We start from the raw sequence: 24,175 nt of genomic DNA on the forward strand, positions 1-24,175 counted from the left end.
AGGAATACAAAGAAAAATGCATGGTGCCTACAGTGAAACTTGAAACTCCTTATGTGGGGCTGCATGAGTGCTGCTGGTGTCGGGGAGCTGCATTTCATTGATGGCATCATGAATTCACAGATGTACTGCTCTATACTGAAAGAGAAGATGCACCATCACTCCGTGCACTTTTCCAACATGACAATGATCCTAAACACACATCTAAGGCCACTGTTGGATTTCTGAAGAAGAACAGGGTGAAAGTGATTGAGTGGCCAAGGATGTCTCCTGATCTGAACCCAATCGAACACCTATGGGGAATTCTGCTGAGACAAGTTGAGCATCACTCTCCATCCAGCATCCAGTCTTTAAAAGAGGTCATTCTTGAAGAATGGAAAAAATAGATGTTGCAAAATGTCGCCAACTTGTTTATTCTATGCCTAGAAGACTTGGTGCTGTCATTAAAAATCATGGAGGCCATACAAAGTACTAGATGTAGTATTTTTTTGTTGTGGGGTGTACTCATTTTTGCATCACCATAATTTGAGTAAAACTGAAAAATGTGTAATCTAATTTTTATTATTATCCTTTCTTTCATGTTAGAAGCTAAACAGATGTTATTTTAAACTTAGTCTTGTCAACATTTTGGATTTTTTTATTTGTGTTCATTGAGATATTGTTTAAAATGTTACTTTTCAAAGGGGGTGTACTCATTTACGCTGAGCACTGTATTTTAAAAAGTAAAATGTAAAAAAATCTCACAAGTAACAATTTAAGCTGTCTGCCTAACTAAGCTAAGTCCGGTAACTATGAACAAAATCATGGCTGAAATATATTACTATTTTATAGTAAATTTGACTTTTCACAGTATAATAATAGTAATACTAATTTAAAATCAATATTTTTTTTTACATCATAGTCAACAGATTTTTAGATCCATATTGATAGGTTTTTTATGCTGCACTGCACTGTTTGACCAAACATTTAAAAAGCAAGCTTTTCTGTGAATTGACAATTTCATTTGATTAAAGTGTTCAAATTTGCCACAGGCCAGTGTTGCCTGTGCGTCTCCAAACTTCAAAGCCAAAGAAGTCCCTGTTCAGATATGTATTTTTGTTATTGCAGATATCGTTTATAACTGAAGTCTGTGCTTTCAGTTCAGTACCCTAGTGCTGCCTCTCTTCTATCAGAAATGTCGGAAGTGCTGCATACTTCCTTCAATTCTTTCCTCCTGAGAACAACACAAAGTACTCCGTCATCATATAACACTACTGCCAGTCAGAGACATACATGAGAGGACCTATGAGAGAACAAGGGTAAGGTTTTCCTTAACTTATTTAATCTTTTTCTTTCTGTCTCTCGGAGTTTCTGGTCTTGTTTTTCAACTGTCATGATTTTTATCTGGTGATATTTTGGTTAGTTGATTTCTTCTCTCCAAAGGATATGGTTAGGAAAGCAGTGTTTTAAGATAAGGGCCTCAGAAAATAGTTTTCAGAATTAGCGAAAAGTTGGGTTCAATTTTTAAGTTGTTTTTACCCAAAGTCAAGTATGAAAAACTAATGATTTGTATAAAATTCATGCCTCATTTATTTTTAGTGTGTTTTCAAAACAACCAGACCTTCCCGCCAACCAAGTTACTTCCTGTATTTGTCTATAAACTTGTTTTTATTATTTGATGTTGAATGATTATTTGTGGGATTTTTTGGCATTTATTAACATTTAAAACAAAAAGCATTTAGATTTACAGACTCACGTGCAAGTTGAAGGCTAAGCACTAGATGGCAGAGTAATTCAAAAAAGCTTTGTCCCCTGAGTCCTCAAGGTCTCTTTAGTGTATCTGTCTAAAAAATCATTGCACTTAATAGAGAGCACGTTCCAGAAATGTATCAAATGCAGGTTAGGAAAAAAGACTTTGTTTATTTCATTTTATTCTATATTTCTTTTGATGACTGACGTTAACAGCAGTCCAAACTGAGACCTTATTGAAACAATATTCTTTATATTGAGTTGCAGCTATAAATAAATAATTACAATAAATGTACTTTACAAAAAAGGAATACTTTTAATTATGATTATTAATTTACTCTTGAAGCACATCGAGCTGATTCTCTTCTGTTTACAGTATGGCAACAGTACAAGAAAAGTATCAAAAAAGGTTTCGCCATTGTTACAGTCCCAAGAACCCAAATCTGGTGCTATTTAAACCCATGTTTTAAGAGTATACTTAAAGGGATGGTTCACCCAAAAATGAAAATTGTCATGAATTTTCAACCTCAAGTTGTTCCAAAAATCTCTTTGTTCTGTTGAATACAAAGAAAGATATTTGGAAAAATGTTAGCAACTGAGATTTCTGGGGCACCGTTACCATTAAAATGGTTGTCAAAGGTGCCCCACTGGTTGTATGTTTTGTGTTCAACAGAGCAAAAGAAATATACAATAATTCTTTCTACTATGGTAGTCAATGGTGCCCCAGATATCTCAGTTGCTAACATTCTTCCAAATTTATTTTTTTGTGTTCAACAGAACAAAGAAATTTATACAGGTTTGGAACTACTTGAGTAAATGATGTCAGAATTTTCAATTTTGGGCAAACTATCCTTTTAACAGATCTGCTCACTTTCCAGAGAATTAGACGTGCTGTCACTGCCAGGAGTTGTGTGTCTGTGTGTGTATTGACATACAGATACTTGTTGACTAATTTTAAGCATGACAGAGCAAGTGAGTCTATTGTGCCTGCCACTCTTGTTTCACCAGCAGCCATCTGAAACATTTTGAGCACACAGGCTTATACTCAGAGTTAACACGTCTCTGAAGCTCATGGTGCTCCTCACAATCAGGCTTAACCAATAGAACATCTGCAGAAAACTTTAAACTGTCGCTGACAGGTACAGTCGCCTAGTGGGAATTAAATCATTGACTGGTCAAGTCTAAAGAGAACGAAGACAACTGAAGGTAGGCACAGTTTTATTGAACCTCTGAGATTCGGGTAAAGAGATTAGGTTTGGTTTAGAAATGGGGAGCCATTTTCTTTAAATTGGAGTTGATAGTTAAATGTTTTCTTTCGATCATTTTTATAAAGTGATTTACTGTGTGTGTCGTGACATTGTCTTTTTTTTTATCAAACTTTGAGTCTCTGAAAAAAGCTACGATTGCTGTTACAACATTCGCTTCAAGCAATCTCATGCTGCACTGTAAAACTTTGTTGCAGTTTTTGCAGCAGGTTTGCCAGTGATTTACTGTAGATTTAATTACTACGTAATATACTTTCCAATTAGTACTGTTTTCAATTACTTTAATCAAAATTAAAACACTTTGACTTTTGAGATTCAAAATGAGCAAGAAGAGACCGGCATTAGCACAGCAACACTGCAAAAAAATGACATTCTTCCTAAGCATTTTTCTCTTGTTTTCTGCAAAAATGTTTAGAACTTCTTAAATTACGATACATTTACATAACAAGAAAAGTGACCCAACATATTTAGTCTTGTTTTATGAAAGAAAAATATATAAACTAGGTAAGTTTATGCTTAAAACAAAATTGTACATTAAATCTACAGTAAGTTACTGGCAAACCTGCTGCGAAATTACAGTAAAGTATAACAGTGTGGGTGTAAAATTCTAGTTTATCATAAAAACAGACAATTCTCTGCACTTCTCTGCACTCATTCTCCAGGTGTAACAGTAGGCTGTGTGAATTTCTGCCCTGACCTCTTGATCTGTATTTGTATTTGGTTGACCTTCACCTTGTGGAATAGGAGCCCACAGTCTTTCTAGTGCCAGTCTTTACAGCTACCATGAAGATCCCATGCCGGCAGACAGCAAAGCCGTATCCCATTAGCACTTAGCACACAAGGGGTTGTTGTGGCTCCATCATGCTTTATAATTGGATGTCAGTGACTTTAGAGCCAACAGATGTACCACGGTGTAGTTTTGGGTTTTCCCTACACTGTGTATAGGTCAATTGGGAAAATATTGTGTTAGCAGCACAGAGGTCATGGGTTCAATTCGCAGGGAACACGTTATATACACTACCACTCAAAAGTTTAGGATCACTGGACTGAAATGTGTATTTTGTGATTTTTGATTTTGCTTTTATATTTAGACAAAAATATGAAAACATAATAACTTCTTTCATTAGAAAACAACAGTTTTATTTGATGAATACATTTTTGAAATGGATGATATTAACTAAATAATGAGAAAAAGACCACCAGTAAGAGCCCAGCATAGATGGGAACTAACTTAAAAAGCATCTCGGAGTGAGACCTGAAGAAACTGGCTGTTTTTATTCTGCAAATTCAAGGCAAATGGTTGCTACTTTGAAGACACTAAAGTATAACATAGCTTTGATTTGTTTTACACTCTGAAATCACACACAATGTTGTCCTTAACTGAACACATCTTTGTGTTATTTCTGGGACTACACATTTTATTTAACACAAAATGTGTTCAAAAGCATAACACCAACACATCCTTTTTGAGAGTGTAGTTTTTTTTGTCTTAACAATTCTCATCATTACATTACTGTTTTGATTTTTTTAGTATTCTACAATGTGGAAACAATATTTAAATAAATAAGCGATCTTGAACTTTTTAAGAGTAGTGCACATTGAATAGGCTCTGTGCACGATCGCTTCCACGTTTTGTCTCAGTCCGCTCAGTTACATCCGGCGCATGTGTAACGTCCATATGGAACAATGATGTTTCACTCAAGATGCACATAGGATTACGGTCAACCAGTCAAATTATCCAAACACTACATCATACATTGACAACCAAAGAGGGGTGAGGCTTCAGGTTATCTGTTTCAAGCTATTCACAAATATGATAAAAAACAAAGTAAACTTTTGCACTTACTTGAGATTTGATCACAGAGGTGAAATTTTGTTTGTAAACATATCCTTGGTGACAAATTACAGCCCTATGAGAGCGGAAGTGGCTTAGCCGGCTGAGATTTTAGCGGACTTACACTGACAGATTTTGACCCCCATTGACTACCATACTCGGAAAAAATACTTTATCATTTTTTTGTTCTGTTGAACACAAAAGAAGACATTTTGAAGAATGTAGGACAGCAAACAGTTCTGGGGCACTTTTGACTATACCGTTGTAATTTTCCTACTATGGTAGTCAAAATCTGTCTGGTTATAATCATTCTTCCAAATATCTTTCTCTGTGTTCATCAGAACAAAGACATTTCTACAGATTTGGAACAACTCGAAGGTGAGTAAATGATGACAGAATTTTCATTATTGGGTGAAGTATCCCTTTAAGGAAGTGAATACACAATTGTTGACATACTATACACAAGTTTCCTACACCCCATGATGCTTTGCGCGAACGATGGGAGAAACTTCCGGTTCATTGTTTACAAACGCATTTCTATCGTATTTCAAATCATTCGTTTATAGCAGAATGTGAACACACTGACAGCACATATAAACTACATCATTTGGTCAACTACTTTATAGAGGAAAGGGATGATGATTTTAATACTTGATGTGACGGCGGATATTTAGCAACTTTGTTAATTCAGTTGTTGTGACAGTAAACCAATGAGCAATTTGAAAATTATGGAGGGTTTTCAGTTTCTTTACATGATGTCGATTTAAAGATGTGTTAAAAATGTTTTTATTTGAAAGCGAACTGCACGCGTTGCGCATATCATAAAGCTGCTGTATCGTCAGCTGGCCATTAATCTGATAAACAATAGCCTACTAAAGATCTCACGCTAAAGCTGCCTTTTTACACTTTTAAACATTCTCTCTATGTTTTGTTTATAATAAGTGGAAGAAACACCTACTTTGCATCAAGCATAGACGATAAATGTAGTCCACATGATATATTCCAACAGATTTTTGACAACATGTCGGTAAAATACAGTAAAGAGTCGTTGTAAATCTAGTTTTGTCTTGCGTTTTTTATTGAAGGCCATACGGTGTGTTGATGATTACATGAATCTATTTGAACTCCCAAACTCTTTTTAAACTGTAAGCACACATTTAGTTGAAGTGATGTTTAATGTTTGTTATGTATTTGCTTGAAATAAGTCCACATTTTGATGTTCGTCTATTAAAAATTCACCGGAAGTTTTACCCCAATGTAGAGCTATAAAATACATTTGGATAGCAGCATAATTCCAGATATTTTGGAAGAAAAAGCATTTAAGTTCATGTTAAAAACTCATATCATATTGCATATATGAGCACAATTTTACTCACTACTGACACGTCTTCAGAAAGTCAGGAGATGTTTCTTGTCTTCTTCCCATATGAAACTGATTAGCTATAACAGGCAACTTCACTGTAGGAAAACATGGTTTATCTGTAGGCTATTGTTTCATTTCAAAATGTGCCTCTTGTATGAAATGACACAGTGTACTGCATTGAAGTGAAGAAAACCCACAATACAGTGACCTTATTGTCCTCATCATCATAAAAGTCACGTTGTGTGCAACTGAGCAAACTTATATTAGCAGTGTTTGAGCATATTTAAATTAGCAGAGGCTTTTATCGCAGCCTTTCCTTCTTGGATGGGCACAGACAGCTTTGAAGTGCTTGCTGATGCCAGCCGCCCTCTTTACACATCATGGCAGCTCATTCCCACAATTCCTGGGACATTTTGGTCTTGGTCAAACCAACGTTTGGTCTAGCAGTAATCATCTAAATGGAGTCAAACAAGTACAAAAGACCCTCATCGCATTGAATCGAAAGTGTTTATGGATGGAAATGAAACGTGACATTTTCTGACCTTGCAGCAGGGTTTTAGATGACACAAAGTACTATTGATATTATTTTGTTTAAAAGCTGTCCCTAAAGCTTGCATTAAAGGAATAGTTCACTTTCAAAATATATTTTCATGATAATTTACTCACCCCCATGTCATCCAAGATGTTTATGTATTTGTTTCTTTAGTCGAAAAGAAATTAAGGTTTTTGATGAAGACATTCCAGGATTTTTCTCCATATAGTGGACTTCAATGGACTCCAAACAGTTGAAGGTCGAAACGACAGTTTCAGTGCAACTTCAAAGGGCTTTAAACGATACCAGACGATTGTGCGTACACCATTTGAGCTTGTTCATAGAGAAACCTATTCAGTGACGGAACGCTATACTTATTTTGACCTTGTGTCTGTCAGATATTTCCACCTGACCTGCCCGGGATTTGTCACTAAAGGTCTGTTAGCGCAGGCGATGACGTGCTACTGTTTGGAGATATATTGGGAAAGCATGTATAGCTAGATAGTTACCGAAGGTCTGACAGCACCAAAAAGCTTTGTGTGACAGCAGACATTGACTTCTCAGAAAAATTCTTTAGGCTCTTTTGAGGGAGCAAGTGCACAAGCTCATTTACTCGTTTTAGGTTACATGTTCTGCGGGGTTCGAGCGTTTTTGGCCACCGTAGAAACACCCTTCAACCTGCACATAAAGCATAGGGGCATTCCATGTAAAGTACGCACCAAACAGTCTAGCACTTCTCGCCTAAACACGAGGAGCATCTTTTAATACTGCGCAGATGGCCACAGGGTCACCATCACCCGATACAATGAAGTGATTTGCTTTAGATGACCTTTTGTTGGCTGGAAATGGTTTTGAATGAACTACAAAAACAAACAGGATCAGTAAATAACACGATATGATTCGGTTGGCTATTGTAATTCACAATGGCTCGGTGGGGTGATAATAGAGAGTCTTTTGTTTATATGTCTGTCTGGCTCCGACAATGATTCAGAGGGTCATTGACCTCTTGTATGTTTAACTTGTCAGCTGTTTTTACACGTTGGCATCTCTCTTATGTCTGTTACTCAGACCTATTTAGCAATTTATTGAAAGAGAGACTAACATCTAGTACATTTTTTTGATGTCCGTTTGTTCGACAATACGTGATGATGAGTAAATGATGACAGGCCTTTTATTTTTGGTCTACCATCTCTTTAATGTCTGACATGAGCTGTCATTAGACTAGCTTTCACTCTAGAATAACTCTCTGAGGTTCAAAGGAGGCCAGAGGACAAGGAGGGCATCCATTACATCAGAGGAAAGCTGGAAATAGTAAAACTTTAGCAGCGACATGCATGAAAAGGTTGTGTACATTCTGTATACTAAAACTACTGCAAGGTAAAACTTTGAAAAGTTGGCTACAGTTAAATGTGATTATTCTATTTTAGACTTTAGCTTGATTGTTCAGACAAAGTGCAGCTAATGGAGGGAATGTGTTTATTGACTGTAGGCGAACTGTGATTGCAATAATCAGCATGTGTTCTAACATATGGGCAACTTCATGCAAATGTCAATCTTACTATGAAAAAGTTTGAAATTAGGCCTATGTATGAAAGTTATGAAAAGTCTTTCACGGTATGAAAGTTTTTCACCATACTGATAGCACAAATATTAACAGTTTGTGGTTTAAATGCCCAAGTGAAGCATTTTTAAGCATGTTTTACACAGTCAGGTGAGTGCTGCTTTCAAAATAGTCACATCTATAACCGTCCATATTCCTCATAAATGGTCACATGAAAATTAAAATAACAAAATAACTATTTTCTTTTCTTTAAAGAGCCATCCCTTCTCCATTTGTTGGGTATTTTTGCTTCTGGTTTGTGCATTTTGATTCACGGAAATCTTACAGAGAATGTTGTCTCTCCTTTTTTGTCACATCCATAACGCATGTTTATTGATCTTCTTTAAAATAGAAAACTTGTGCATAGACTGATATTTTTCTGATGTCTGGACTCTATCATCAGGGGTTTAGTAAAATATAAACAATTACATTATCTGAGAATTTATATGTCACATCCATATCACAAAATGTTACAGTACATACAGTAATGCTGAAATTGCCTATATAGAAAAAAATAAAATCTCTCAAACCCATCAAGCTATAGTGTAATCCAAGACACTGTGGAGAAGAAAATAAAATGTTTCTTCCTAGTTTATAATGCAAATATGAAGTTTATTGTGTGTACAAAAAAAGAAGAAAAAAACTTGTTTTCAGAGAATATATCTTAAGTTAACTCTGTAAAGAAATACACATTGAGTAAATGTATATCAGACCTCGGCTCAAACTTTTCATGTGACTTGTTGGACTTTTTACATTTGGCACAATCAACCGTCAGTTAAAAATTTAGATGCCACAATTAGAAAATTTTAAGTTGGAAAGGTCAGAACCCTTTACAATTTTTTTATTTTCTTGTTTTAACTCAACTTTATTTATATAGCTCTTTTTACAATTTTCATTGTTACAAAGCAGCTGTACATGAGTCATATTGACTATAAGCAAAACAATTAAAGTTGTACTCGTAAAAACAAGAAAAAGGTGAAAACACAGAAGACAGACATACCCACATACAAAACACTCCACACACACAATATTTTTAGGCACACCTCACTGAAAGGGATAAAAGTCATACAGGTTTGAAATGAAAAGAGGGTGTGTAAATAATGACAGAATTTCCATTTTGAAGGTGAACTATTCCTTTAACTATGTTTGATTTATCAAACAAATTTCCTAAATAAATTCTATACTGCATATATCCTCAGAAAACAAGTCTGTTTTTTACTTTTTATTTGAAATTTTAAAAGAAAAACAAGACATTGATCGACTGACTGTACCACACCCATAACAACAAAATGAATGTTGCATGACTTGTTTTGTGCGTGTCTTGTGGACTCTGCTTTGTGATTTATTCCCGTTGTTTTGGGTGTCATTACTCTGTGGCAGTCTGAGTGACCGTGATTAACAATCTGCTGACTGGATCCAGAGACAGAGCTGGAGGAAAACAGCCAGTTTTTACATTCCCCAATTGATGGCTGCTGTCGTGAGCTTTCTGCCTTCTCGCTCGAAGCGGTATTGACCAACACGCACTCCATGTCAATCTCTCATGGCCGGTTCATCGGGTTTGTTAAATAATCTGTTGGCACACGTCTGATCATGTTAGGACCCTCACGTTATGGCTGATGTTGACTGTGATGACTGCCGGGGGAAGGCTTTGTGATTTGAGGTATTTCATAACGCACCATCACAGACAAAAACCTTCAAACCCGAAGGATTTATAGTCTTGATGGTAAAAGGATATTAGCTGTGTTCTGGTCCCTCTCTCAATGCTGAGCAAATATTTGCTGACCTCACCTGAACCTCAGGTACCCGAACTGTAAGTAGAGTGTGTTATAAAGCACCTTTGATAATGTTGTTGATGAACTAAAACTCTTTCAGACAGAATGTACGAGATCTGAAATATGGGCGTTGTTGATGTACTTCTTCTTCTGTGAACCATTGATTGAACATCTCCGTACAGTTCAAGAGCTGTGTGTTTAAGAGCTAAGTAATAGATTAGACAGTTCCTCTTGACTTGACAGCGTAATGACTCAAATGTACGAGCCATGCTTCTTTTCCAAGAAACGACAAAAACGTTCTTAGAATGACAAAAAAAAAAGAAAGCTGTGGAGAAACCTGGCTATACCAGGCTTTTCCTAGACTTTTTTAGGTCTGCATATCTAATTTGTTCCTGCAACAGGCTTCTGTGAAGCAGTTGTTTTGAGATTGGTTTGTATATTGTTATTTGATTATTAAGACAAATTCAACAAAATAGAATTGTTCGTATTTTCCTAAAAACCTTTGAATTGCAAGCTGATTCGAAATCAAAACATAAAAAATTGTAAATATATAAATGACTAGTAAGTCTTTTTTGGGGGGCTTACGCAGGTTGATCTAACAGGTGTATAAAGCTCTGTGCCAGATAAGATATTTTCGCGGGGTGCTAAAGTAAAAAAAAGCCCAATAATTACATATATCACTTTGTTCATCTGAATTCTGCTCCTCTTGAATCAGGACCCAAAATAGCATCCAGCTGGTGTCAGACTTGAAATACCACGTTCCACAAGCGAGTCAACCAGTTACTTGGATGTGTTTACTGGGGTAATAAATGTCATCATCTAGACACCCTCTTTTCAACACGCAACTCTCCTGTTTGCCCTGTCATGACGCACTATATGACACTGAAGCGAAGACACAGTTTCTGTTTGGTTGTTGTAGTCACACACATAATCGACCAATATTTACGACCTACAGATAGTTCTCGCTTGTCAAACGCATCCAACGGCAGAGCATTCCAACCCCCACACATACATTTAAAGATGGTTGTAAATTTCACGTTGTGAAATGTAAAGCATGTTTTGCTGTAGTGATGTCAGACTCCAGCTGCTGTGTAGTCCTGAAAGAGACACTGACCTCCAACACAGAAGTCTTGCGGATACACACATGTCCTCTTACACCATCTGCTTCAAGTTCTTCATGCAGGAATGTCCTGAGCTCACCGGCTTTCTGCCGAGCGTCTCTGTTGAACTGGAACATGAACAGACCTGATGTTTAATGGTTTGTTGTTTGTGAGACCTGGTAAAAGCCATCTGCTAGCTATGGATGTTAAAGGGCTAGTTAACCCCAAAAAAGAAAATTCTGTCATCCATTCAGCCTCTGGTCATTTCAAACCTGTATGACTTTCTTTCTTCCACACAACACAAAAGAAGAAATTTTGAAGAATGTTGGTGACCGGCGCCGATTCACTTGCATATTGTAGGTTTTGTGTCCATACAATAGAAGTGAATGTGTGCCGGTGCTTTTCAGTTACCAGCTTTCTTCAAAATATCTTCTTTTGTGTTCTGTGGATGAAAGAAAGTCATACAGGTTTGAAATGACAAGAAGGTGAGTAAATGATGACAGAATTTTCATTTTTGGGTGAAGTATCCCTTTAAGTTATGTGCTTAGTTTTTAAAGCATTTTTCATGTTGCTCAACTGGTAGAGCTTTGTATTTGCATTGCAAAAAGTTGTGGATTCGATTCCCACAATGGAAGCATTTCCAGTTGACCTTTACAACCCCAAACTGGTTTGTTATCCCTATCTTTGTTCCTCTGGTAACTACCAGAGAACTCTTCATCTAAATGGCGAGGGTATTTCCACAGGAACCACTTATGTGTTAAATTATTAATTTGACTTTAAAAATAGACTTGAGTAGGCCTACTTAGTCACAAAACCTGGTTTTAGCAAACAACACTTGTTAGCAGAGAATTAAACATTGATGATTGAAGCTTTGAGTCTTAGATCACATTGTGCATTTGTCATAAACCTAAACAATTTGAGGACTAGAATGATGTTTGTTTGTTGGTTAGTTGGTTTCATCAATCAAACTTGCATGCATTTGCATCTGTTCAAAAGAAAGCATTTATTATTCTGAAGCCCCTAGTACATGTGCGTTTAGAAAACGTTTGCATTCCAGCCAACAGCGTTAAAAGACTGCGAAATAAAAATCTCATTAGTGTAATAGAGCTGAAAATGCTCCATTAAAAGGTAATTATGTTTGCTTGATGAGAGCTGTAAATTAACACAGAAAACAAATGCTTGTCAAGATCCAAAGCGGTAACTGAATGGAGTTTTTAGCATGAAAGCGACGTCTTTTGTGATTGGTCTGACCCCGTAAACAGCCAGTGATTAACCGACAGTAAGTTTCGGCATCTTTTGATGACAATGCTTCTACCTAATTAAGTTTTTCATTACGGACACAGATGACAACTTGATTGATCCGCCTACTTTTCAATGCTTTTTCAATCCCAGAATGCACCAAATTCTCCAAAGGCCAAAATCTATAGGAATATTGATGGGCTTGTCACACACCATAAATGTCCTGTTTAATTATTTATGATGATATTCGATACATTGGAAACTTTGATATTTCGTTTTAACTTGTCACATTTGTAAATACCAGGTATTAGTGTATATGGCATACCTACATCTGAGTTAGCTGTTTGGTACACATTGATTCATTCAGCTTTGATTTCATTTAACCCATCTTTAACCTTTTCACTAATGTCGTTCTATTGAGGTTACCTTAGTTTTATCCATTAGAGTCATCATTTCATGCAACATTAGTTGTGTAATTGTGTGTTAAATAGCAAGGGTTAGCAAGGATCAAATTGCTAATGAATGCAACGTTGTTAATGAGACTCAATGGACACAAAAGAATAGTTATACCCATAAGAATGTAAATCACAAATGACAACTCATATCTCAGTTGTTTCTCGTAGACATCAAAATTGGAAAATGAAAACTTTTCCCCAAGTTTTTGGTGTTAATGTTATTTCTCTTGAGAAAAAGACCCAGCAATCTTCTAAAAAATTGCAAGAATGTTTACTAGAAACTAGAAATGCTATTTAATAAGTGATAGTTCACCCCAAAATGAACAGTTCTCTCATCATTTACTTTCTTCTGCAGAACACAAAAGAAGATATTTTGAGGAATGTTGCTAACCGAACAATGTCTATTGTATGGACACAAAACCAATGCCAAAGTCAATAGGTAACACCGCTGTTCAGTTACCAACATTCTTTAAAATATCTTCTTTTGTGTTCTGCTAAAGAAAGAAAGTCATACAGGTTTGAAATGACATGAGGGTGAGTAAATGATGACGGAATTTTCATTTTTGGGTGAACTATCACTTTAAGCTGTTTTATCTCACAGGTGGTTTCGCACTCAGACACCTGGGTCTCATGCCGACAGTTGTGATAGAAAAAGGCAATAATTATTTATCATTTTCAAGTGTCAGGCATCCAGAAGGCAACATTACTGTGTCATTTAGCTAAAGACTGGATGACAGAAGAGCAGCCCACCTGGAACAACACATTCCCATCCCTCAACTAAACTAAAGGGCATAAAAAGCAGCTAAAACAGAATCTCTTTGTGTTCATTAGCTTTCTTGAATATACATCATCTCCTGACACACTCCACTCCCTGCAGCTTCTTTGTTTCCAGCCTTTTCCTCACAATGTTATTCCCACCAAGCTGTAATGTGGAGTATCGACAGCAGCTCATAAATCACTGTAGTGACAATATGGGTTTAGTAAATCCCATGATGCGCAGTCACATCCCATAAACATTCCAGATGTCTGTGATTTTGCAACGCAAAAGTCTCACGTAAACAGTTATTTACCTATCAAGGTCAAATACTGACAACTGTCCACAGATCAAACTTTTTAAAGACGACTATTCTATATTAAAAGTATGGCATGCGGTTATCTTGGTGCCTCTCTGTGTTGCCATGTCCACATAATTTAAGCCAATTTTATGAATAATGACACAAATAGCAGTTGTTTTAGCTTCACTTTACATTACAGTATTATTTATCTCCTGAGTTTGTTTTCGGCTTTGTCCCATGGTTCTGGTTTAGACTAGACTGCTTGATTTTCTAGAAATATCTGGCAACACTGGTGGCATTTTGCCCTGCTCTGCTGTTTTCTGGCAGGTGTTTTATAGCAGGGGAACAGTTGGTTTTCTTGGGTCAGTGCTACTGTCTGGCTCAGCCTCATATCTAGTTCATCTCTCTGCTGCCCCACACTGTATATGTAAGACAGTCAACACAAATATGTTTATTCTTTTTGATGTTTATTCTAACTTAACATACTATAATCTCATTTGTAAATACAGTGGTACATTTGGTAATTGTAAAATTAAATTAAATTAAAATTAAATTGTAAACCGTAACCAAGACTACGTTTTATGTATTTCCATTAGGTTACATCAATGTACCATACTGTAGTACCACCGCAGTACTTTTTAAAGCACTGTCAATTAGAAATATATACTTTCAAGCTGAAAACACAAGGCTTTTCTAGGTTATAAACACTCTTTGTATTTGTTAAAATCGTGTGCGCTTTTCCAAGATATTAGCCTCGTGTAAGGAACAGGTCAAAATGTAAGAAATTAAATCTTCCCAAGAAAGTCTCTGCTCTGTATTCTCATTATTATGTTCTAATTAAAAACATGACTGCTAATGTGTCACAGTAGCTTTGACAACATCATACGCCAAAAGTGAATGATGAAATCATTTTTCATTTTTGGGTGAACTATCCGTTTAAATACTTTATAGACTATGTTAAGTGGTCTCCTCCCATTCTGAATCTGATATCATCTGAGGACACGAGTGTGCAGTCAGTCGCGGGCATGTGGCTCTAAAACACCTGTGTCACCTTGATGCTACAGGACTCTCCATCAACACCAATCAGCAACAGGCTGCTGGAGGAGGAGGGGACTCTCTCCCTCTCTCTCTCTCTCGCCCTCTCTCTCTCTCTCTCTCTCACTCTCTCTCTCTCGCCCTCTCTCTCTCTCTCTCTCTCACTCTCTCTCTCTCGTCCTCTCTCTCTCTCTCCCTCTCTCTCTCTCTCTCTCTCTGATGGGGCTGGAGGAAGGGATCAATGCTGTGAATGGTCTCCCTCACTGCTCACTCCTCTCATTATTATTTTCCATCCTGATACTCGCCAGCCCATGAATAGTCAATAACAATCCAACAGGCAGGAAATGAGGGACCAGATGCTGAGATCCATGCTTGGAGTTGTATTTACGAAGAGACGTGTGACAGAGCTCGTCTCACTACAGAGGATTCAAATTTGACTTTTTAAACTCTCTTCTCTTTTTCACTTGGAACACTGATTGTCTTTCTTTTTGGATTTACTATGTCAAATTTATGGCACCTGCCTCGTAACGGATTTATGAAGGGCTGAATCTGCATAGAGAACCTTGAATATTCTCTGACATATAAGGCTGTTGGTGTCGGGCGGTATAGAGGGCACACGTTCAGCTGTTTGTATTGGGGACGGAGTGCAGGCAGACCTGTGTTTGGGGAAGCACATGGTGGACTTAAAAGTGTGTGTTTTCCGTCAGGTCATCCCAGCAGGGCTTTACGAGTTCTTCACAGAGAGCTGCACACAGTGGATTAACTGGAAGAATGTTTCTATGGGCTGGAAGCAAAGGAGCTCAAGGATCAGGAAGTGGGAGGAGGTAAAGTACAACGACAAACTAACTAAAACACTTTTTATTGTCTGGATACTGTATAAGCACTGTATAATTGTGGTTTCACTTGTGAGAAGCAACAAGTAAGAGAAGAAGACTAAACTTAGCAAAGCTAAAGCTATTGTTTATACATCCTATATTCATCTAATTTAGAGAGGAATCATTTACAGTAGTATTTTATCGTAGTTGATAACAAGTTAGTGCAGGCAAAATTCACTTACTATTATTGTTATCATAAGTCATTCAATGCAGATCAAATTCACTATTATTAATACTTTATAGCCCATGTGAGGGAAAAGTAAATTATAGTTCATTCTACGCATGGAAGTTCTCTTGGTGTTATTGTTACAATACATTGTTTATTTAATGCAAAGATTTTATTCCCTAGTATTGTTACTTCATCGTTTATTTAATGTAAAGATTTAATTCACTATTGTTATTACATCATAGTTTATTTAATTCTGACATTTCTTTTTTACTATTTTGGTTAAACTGCATAATAGTTGATTTAATGGAGAGATTTTTGCAATTGTTGTATCATGGTCTATTTAATGCAGAGATTACTGACTATTGTTGTTACATCATAGTTCCTCTATTGTAGAGAAGTCGTTCATTTGTGTGACAGCGCATCATAGTTCATTCAATTTTTATCTTATTGTTACATCATAGGTCATATAAAGAAGGAAAATTATTTATTCGCCCACAGAAATTTTTGTCACTATTACTGTTGCGTCATAGTTTATTCAATGCAGAGAATTCACTCACTTTTACTAGCAGTTACATCTGCGTGTATTTTGATTTAGCTGTGTTAAAGTATTTATACTTTAATGAGCATAAAATAATGAATGAGCATGAAATCATGAGCAAACCAATGTTGGATACTGACGTAAATCACCGGAAGTCATTTGTGGATTTGTGATGCTTTTGACCACTGTACTCACAGTAATTATCCAAAGGTCACTGATAATGATAGACAGGTTAGACAGCTTGCCTTCAGGACCATGCATAATCTTCAAAAGCAATATGACCTGCTGTTGAAACATGGTTAAATAATCATTAGCTAAATATTTGCAAGGGAGTGAACTATGCATATGTAATAGAACAGTGGCACGCCTGTGTCAGTTGAGTTATGGGTTTAGTGTAGGAAACACACCAAATTCATCCTGAACATTAAGATTTTTCTTTGTAATTCATTATTATGCATACAGTAATCGATCAACCAAAGCATCAGTTTCTTAAAAATGTGTGGTCAAACCACCATGTTTTATATTATAATTAGTTTAGTTTTTAAGTTTTTATACGTACCTTACATTAATCTCTTCAAGTATCTTTGTGTGTTTTCACATGTCACTTGTTCAGGAGCATTTATCATAAGATCCGTGAGTATGATATTTTGGAGAAGAGGAGGACGGTGACCGCACTGAAAGCTGGAGAGGACAGAGCCATTCTTTTAGGCCTCAGCATGATTCTCTTTTCAGCCATGATGTACTTTGTGTTGGGCATTACAATGGTGCGCTCATACTCAGACAGGTAAAGATGCTCAGTCACCCTGGACCACACAGACTCAAACCACAGACCTACACTCAATAATATCACAGCACATACTGATCATGTGTTCTGGGCCAGCTCTCTATTCTAGCCTGTTCTATTATCTATTCTAGTCACATCCTGTTCTATTCTGTAAATCTGTCATTTCTCAAATGCTGTCATTATTCTATTCTGTTCTGTTCTGTAAATGTGGAGATTATAACAGTTTCTCATGTTGTGTTGTATTGTATTTTATTCTATTCTAATCTGTAGATTACAACAGTTTTTCATATTCTATTTTATTTCATTCTATGCTATAAATCTGTAGATTACAACAGTTTCTCATATTCTATTCTATTCTATTCTATACATCTTTAGATTACAACAGTTTATCATATTCTATTCTATTCTATAAATCTGTAGATTACAACAATTTATCATATTCTATTCTATTCTATAAATCTGTAGATTACAACAGTTTATCATATTCTATTCTATTCTATTCTATTCTATTCTATAAATCTGTAGATTACAACAGTTTCTCATATTCTGTTCTATTTTATTTCATTCTATTCTATAAATCTGTAGATTTCAACAGTTTATCATATTCTATTCTATAAATCTGTAGATTACAACAGTTTATCATATTCTATTCTATTTTATTTCATTCTATGCTATAAATCTGTAGATTACAACAGTTTCTCATATTCTATTCTATTTTATTTCATTCTATTCTATAAATCTGTAGATTACAACAGTTTCTCATATTCTATTCTATTCTATTCTATACATCTTTAGATTACAACAGTTTATCATATTCTATTCTATTCTATAAATCTGTAGATTACAACAATTTATCATATTCTATTCTATTCTATTCTATTTTATTTTATTCTATTCTATAAATCTGTAGATTACAACAGTTTCTCATATTCTATTCTATAAATCTTTAGATTACAACAGTTTATCATATTCTATTCTATTCTATTCTATTCTATAAATCTGTAGATTACAACAGTTTCTCATATTCTATTCTATTCTATTCTATTCTATAAATCTGTAGATTACAACAGTTTCTCATATTCTATTCTATTTCATTCTATAAATCTTTAGATTACAACATTTTCTCATAATCTATTCTATTTTATTTCATTCTATTCTATAATTCTGTAGATTACAACAGTTTCTCATATTCTATTCTATTCTATAAATCTTTAGATTACAACAGTTTCTCATATTCTATTCTATTTTATTTCATTCTATTCTATAAATCTGTAGATTACAACAGTTTATCATATTCTATTCTATTCTATAAATCTGTAGATTACAACAGTTTCTCATATTCTATTCTTTTTTATTTCATTCTATTCTATAAATCTGTAGATTACAACAGTTTCTCATATTATATTATATTTTATTTCATTCTATGATATAAATCTGTAGATTACAACAGTTTCTCATATTCTATTCTATTCTATTCTATTCTATAAATCTGCAGATTACAACAGTTTCTCGTATTCTATTTTATTTCATTCTATTCTATAAATCTGTAGATAACAACAGTTTCTCATATTCTATTCTATTCACATCCTGTTCTATTCTATTCTAGTCACATCCTGTTCTATTCTATAAATCTGTAGATTGCAGCATTTCTAAAATTCGTTCTATTCTATTCTATTCTATTCTATTCTATTCTATTCTATTCTATTCTATTCTATTCTATTCTATTCTAGAAATCTGTAGATTACAACAGTTTCTCATATTCTATTCTTTTTTATTCTATTCTATTCTATAAATCTGTAGATTACAACAGTTTCTCATATTATATTATATTTTATTTCATTCTATGATATAAATCTGTAGATTACAACAGTTTCTCATATTCTATTCTATTCTATTCTATTCTATAAATCTGCAGATTACAACAGTTTCTCGTATTCTATTTTATTTCATTCTATTCTATAAATCTGTAGATAACAACAGTTTCTCATATTCTATTCTATTCACATCCTGTTCTATTCTATTCTAGTCACATCCTGTTCTATTCTATAAATCTGTAGATTGCAGCATTTCTAAAATTCGTTCTATTCTATTCTATTCTATTCTATTCTATTCTATTCTATTCTATTCTATTCTATTCTATTCTATTCTAGAAATCTGTAGATTACAACAGTTTCTCATATTCTATTCTTTTTATTTATTTCTATTCTATAAATCTGTAGATTACAACAGTTTCTCCTGTTCTATTCTATTCTATTCTATAAATATGTAGATAACAACAGTTTCTCATATTCTATTCTTTTTATTTATTTCTATTCTATAAATCTGTAGATTACAACAGTTTCTCATATTCTATTCTATTCTATTCTATAAATCTGTAGATAACAACAGTTTCTCATATTCTATTCTAGTCACATCGTGTTCTATTCTATAAATCTGTAGATTGCGGCCATTTCTCAAATGCTCTGTTCTGTTCTGTTCTGTTCTGTTCTGTTCAACTCTACCCTACTCTACTCTACTCTACTCTAGAAATCTGTAGATTGCAGCTAGCTGTTTCTCATTTTCTGGACTATTTTTTTCTGTAATGCAGCTGTATGTCTTTTCTGATCTTATAATTTTTCAATTGCATGTTTTAGATTGTGTTGTAGGTACTATTGTGTTTTATTCTATCCTGCTTGTGAATGCTTGTGATAACAGGTGTTTCCTTTAAATAGAACACGTTATTTTATTTTATTACTGAAAGCTTTTTGATCTCCAGAAAGCTCCGTAATTTTATTTTAGTTCCTACCATTCTCCTCACCTGGTTCATAAAATGTTGTCCATAATCAGTAATCCGGCAGCGTAAAACACTAATTGTTGTTCACAGTGCAAGGCACATTAACAGATTCCGTCCCTGCCATCATTACTAGGAGCTGAAATTGGGTCCTGCCAATTCCGAATAACACACTGGCCCACTACAGATTGCATTTGGAAAAGAGCTGGCATACGCTGCAGTCATAGGCAATAAAAGAGGCAGCTGAGCCTTTGGAATAAAAGAGAACATGAATCTTGTTATTCATAGAGTGAGAGACACAAGCCTTGGCACAAAGATATTGAATAACATTCAGTTGACCGTCACAACAGAGGGCCAAATCACCATTATGTGCCCAAGTGCATATGAATGGTGACCCTGATGTTATGCTTGGTCTGTCATGATGGCTCAGAATGAAAGCTTTGATTATATGTTGCAATGTGCAGTTAATAGGATATTTCTGTTCATCCTATGCTTGCAAATTGATGTATTTATGTAAACTTTGAACCAAACTCTGTAGAAAGGTCTGTCTCCTGCTTTTAACTGAACCACACGTCACCACATCACTTCCTGCATGAAACAAATAAATTGAGGCATCCTCTGTGAGGAGGTACACAAAAATGTTGAAATGTTTGAACATTTCTCTTCTTTCTCTCAGCGTTTGGACAGGAGAGTCAAACTGCACAGTGCTGAACTCTAGTGTAGTTGCTGAAGTTAACTGTAGCTACAGTTGTGGCTCAGAATGCCGGAAGAGCTCCAGGTATCCGTGTCTTCAGGTATACGTCAGTCTGAACTCCACCGGCAGGGTTCTGAAACTCTCCCACAACGAAGAGGTCTATGAGGCCAACCCTGAGGTAAACCACACCTGACCATATGCATTACACTATACACACTATACACTATATCCCATTTCCTGTCAATGGAGATGACATTTATCTGTGAAACTATCTTTCAAAAAATCCAAAAAAAATACCAAATTCATGATTGGGAAAGGAGAAAACGAATGTGCTTTCAGACTCTACTTCATCAGTTCTGCATTGTCGCTTATGCTTGTATTTGGATAAACTTGTAACGGCACTAATGATCAGTTAGTGTTATTCATTATTGTCTGTGACTACCCAATTAACAAGTCATTAAATCTTTAGTTGAGATGACAGGTTCCTTTCTGCTTGGTAAATCAGTGAGGATTATGGTACACAGAGTAAAAGAAGAGAAATCATAACATGCTAATTATGTCACTCCTGTGGTTTAATTTAGTTGAAATTCAACAGACACTAGACTGGAATGACCACAATACATCCAGAAATGTAGATGAAATGAAAATGGTCTCTTTAATTTTGGGGTGGCGAACTATGTTTGATTTCTACTAAACCCATTTCCTTCATTCCCCACAGTGTTTTTATATCCCAAAATGTCGCAAGGATCACACGCTGATGAACACCATCGTGATGAACATCTCAGAGCGGCTAAAGACGCACACGCAGGTTTCGTGTTACTACGACCCTTCTGAGCAGCACGACGCCGTTCTCCTGACGCGTCTCTATGGCCGGCGGGCCATCGTGAGCTCTCTCCTCTGGCCCACGTGCACGCTGGTGGGAGGCATGCTTATCATCGCAATGGTGAAGCTCACTCAGTATCTGTCATTCCTGTGCGAGCAGATCGGTCGTATCAAAAGGTGAGACTGATGGTGTGGAGATAGATCACCTCAGACCGGAGGGCGGCAGCTTCTCATTTGCACTAACATCAGATGGGCTGGAGAGAAAGAGAGAGGTCTCTAATCGCTGTGTTCCTTGCAGGATGGGGCTGTACTCTCTAACAGGAAACTCTCAAGGCATGGTCAGCTCTCGGAAGTATAACGGCGGCATCCAGGACGGGGTTTAAACGCGACAGAGGATGTCACCGTACACATATTAGTCAACAGACACAGAAACTAGCACATGAGAATCGAGGTGTTTTGGCTCGCGTGGTCTTCCTCTGACCCCCAATCGGCTCTGTTAATCTATTCAGGTTGTGTTGGCTCAGCAGATCCCCTAGTGGTCGTAGTTTGAATTTCCTAACTTCTTTTGAAACTCAAGGAGCAAAATATACAATCTTGTTGTGGGTGTCGATTACATTCGCTGACCACCCGACCGCAGTGACTTAATTCCAAGAAGGCTGAATCGACCGGCACTGATGTAATCACAGAAATGAAAGTAGCCTGCATACTTCCATCAGCTGCTGTATGTGACTGCTGGCATTCGTGGCTATTTGATAAACACTTCTCTTAAAACCAAAGGTCATTTTGTTAAGTGCTACTAATATGTGTCTTCTCACTGCTGAGTGCTTTTTTGTGAAAAATCCAGTAGTAAACCACTTTAGCAAACTGTTAAAGTTACGGTGTGAATGAGCAAAAGCTCAGCAGGTGTGTTCCAAATACTAGTGAGTTGTCTACCTAGACAGCGTTTTAAGGAATCGTAGGCAATTCATGTTTTTTTATATTAGAGTATAGAGTATTGTATTGATACTTTGGTTATTAGCAGCATGCTAACTTTAAGCCACATTGTTTTCTATTGATGCCAAGTCAACGATGCGGACTGCTTGTGTGGTATTCACCCCAATATTCTGTCATCATTTATTTACCCTCGTATCATTCAAAACCTGACTTTTTCTTTTGTAGAACATAAAGGAAGATTTTTCTGAAATGTCCATATAAGTCAATAGGGCCAGTGTTGTTTGGTTACAGACATTCTTCAAAATATCTTCTTTTGTGTGCTGGAGAAGAAAGAAGGTCACACAGGTTTGGAAGGACATGAGGGTGAGTTCATGATGACAGAATATTCATTTTTGAGTGAACTATCACTTTACATCACATTAACACAGGCAGTAGGTATAGCTCACAAGGTTTGGGAGCAATGCTTGTAGGTTTACTGTTGAATTAGTGCTGCACACATTTTTATAGCGTTTATGGGCATACAGTGCAAAGCGGTTTGTAGCATTTTCACATCAACTGTGAAAATGAATCTGTTTATCACAGATCTGCATTCTGTATGTATTGTTACATGGTTACAATGAACTGGTTTTATGTTAAGAAGTATCCTTAAATCATACGTTGTTTGTAGATGTTTGATGTATTTTTGTCTCTCTCAAACACAACAGGATAACTGAATGATGTTTAGGATTTTGCACAGAAAGAATCAACAGTGCCTCATTTTTACAGCGAATGAATAAAAACAGTAAAAGCCTCCTGGTCAGCTAACATTATTTGAAACATACTAAACATGCTAAGAATCACATGCACCTTTTCTATGATTTACAATTCGGTAACACTTTACAGCAATGTTTCATTAGCAAATGCATTATGAACTTACAATGAACGACATACATTGTTACAACATTTATAAATCTGCGTTAATGCAAGTTCATTGTCCATTAACTAATGTTAACAGATATAACTTTTGATTGAAATTGTTAGTAAATGTTTAAATGAACTTCAAGAATAGTAAATGCTGTAATAAGTGTGTCATTGTTTGGTAGAAGTTACTACTATTAAGAAATGGAACCTTATTGTAAAGTGTTACCAACAATTTTGTTCGTCCTGTCATGAAATTTTCCCTCCTGTAAGTTTTATATATGTCCAAAGCTGTCAATATAAAATTTGTCAGTATGAGTTGGACTTTTGGTTATTGTTTAATATATTTCAGCTCCAATAATTTTAATGTTACACTTCATTTCTAACATATCATTTCATGATTTATTCATAATTTAACCAAATTCTTAATTTTATACTTAATATAACAACATTTTTACAGTCAGTTTAATATAATGTAATTTAAAGTGACTTGTAAAGCCAATTTGATTCCACCAATTTGATTTAAATTTAAGGCAGCATCTGAGCTAAAGTTTTAAGATGTTTTTTTACAACTTGGTTGTAAAGAAGCAGAGGATGGCCATGTCATTTTTCTGCTGGGTTTGATTTGGTTTGCGGTGACACACCATTGGTCCTGTTGGCCAGCTAATGGGATCTGTCTGGTGTAGAGAGTTTTATTGGGTCTGTGAAGTAAGATGTT

The 24,175-nt window shown here is 35.7% G+C and overlaps 1 protein-coding gene across 5 annotated transcripts; it reads left to right on the forward strand.

The window, feature by feature from the left end:
- The first annotated feature begins 671 nt into the window (after positions 1-671).
- On the forward strand, positions 672-23,759 carry si:ch211-247n2.1 (calcium-activated potassium channel subunit beta-2). 5 transcript variants are annotated; one of them, XM_057362226.1, is made up of 7 exons: positions 9,455-9,825; positions 9,917-9,979; positions 15,683-15,799; positions 17,171-17,341; positions 20,788-20,983; positions 21,524-21,804; positions 21,926-23,759. In XM_057362226.1, the coding sequence occupies exons 1-7, from the start codon at positions 9,785-9,787 to the stop codon at positions 22,008-22,010; spliced, it is 954 nt and encodes a 317-aa protein (XP_057218209.1). In that variant the 5' UTR covers positions 9,455-9,784; the 3' UTR covers positions 22,011-23,759. The 5 variants fall into 5 exon arrangements, with proteins under 5 accessions (XP_057218212.1, XP_057218213.1, XP_057218209.1 ...); XM_057362229.1 differs by lacking the exons at positions 9,455-9,825; positions 9,917-9,979 and adding an exon at positions 672-1,295; XM_057362230.1 differs by lacking the exons at positions 9,455-9,825; positions 9,917-9,979 and adding an exon at positions 1,325-2,931 and having other exon boundaries at positions 21,926-23,758.
- The last annotated feature ends 416 nt before the right edge of the window (positions 23,760-24,175 follow it).

The sequence above is a fragment of the Triplophysa rosa genome, linkage group LG20, assembly GCF_024868665.1.
Source record: "Triplophysa rosa linkage group LG20, Trosa_1v2, whole genome shotgun sequence".
In the NCBI taxonomy this organism is placed as follows: domain Eukaryota; kingdom Metazoa; phylum Chordata; class Actinopteri; order Cypriniformes; family Nemacheilidae; genus Triplophysa; species Triplophysa rosa.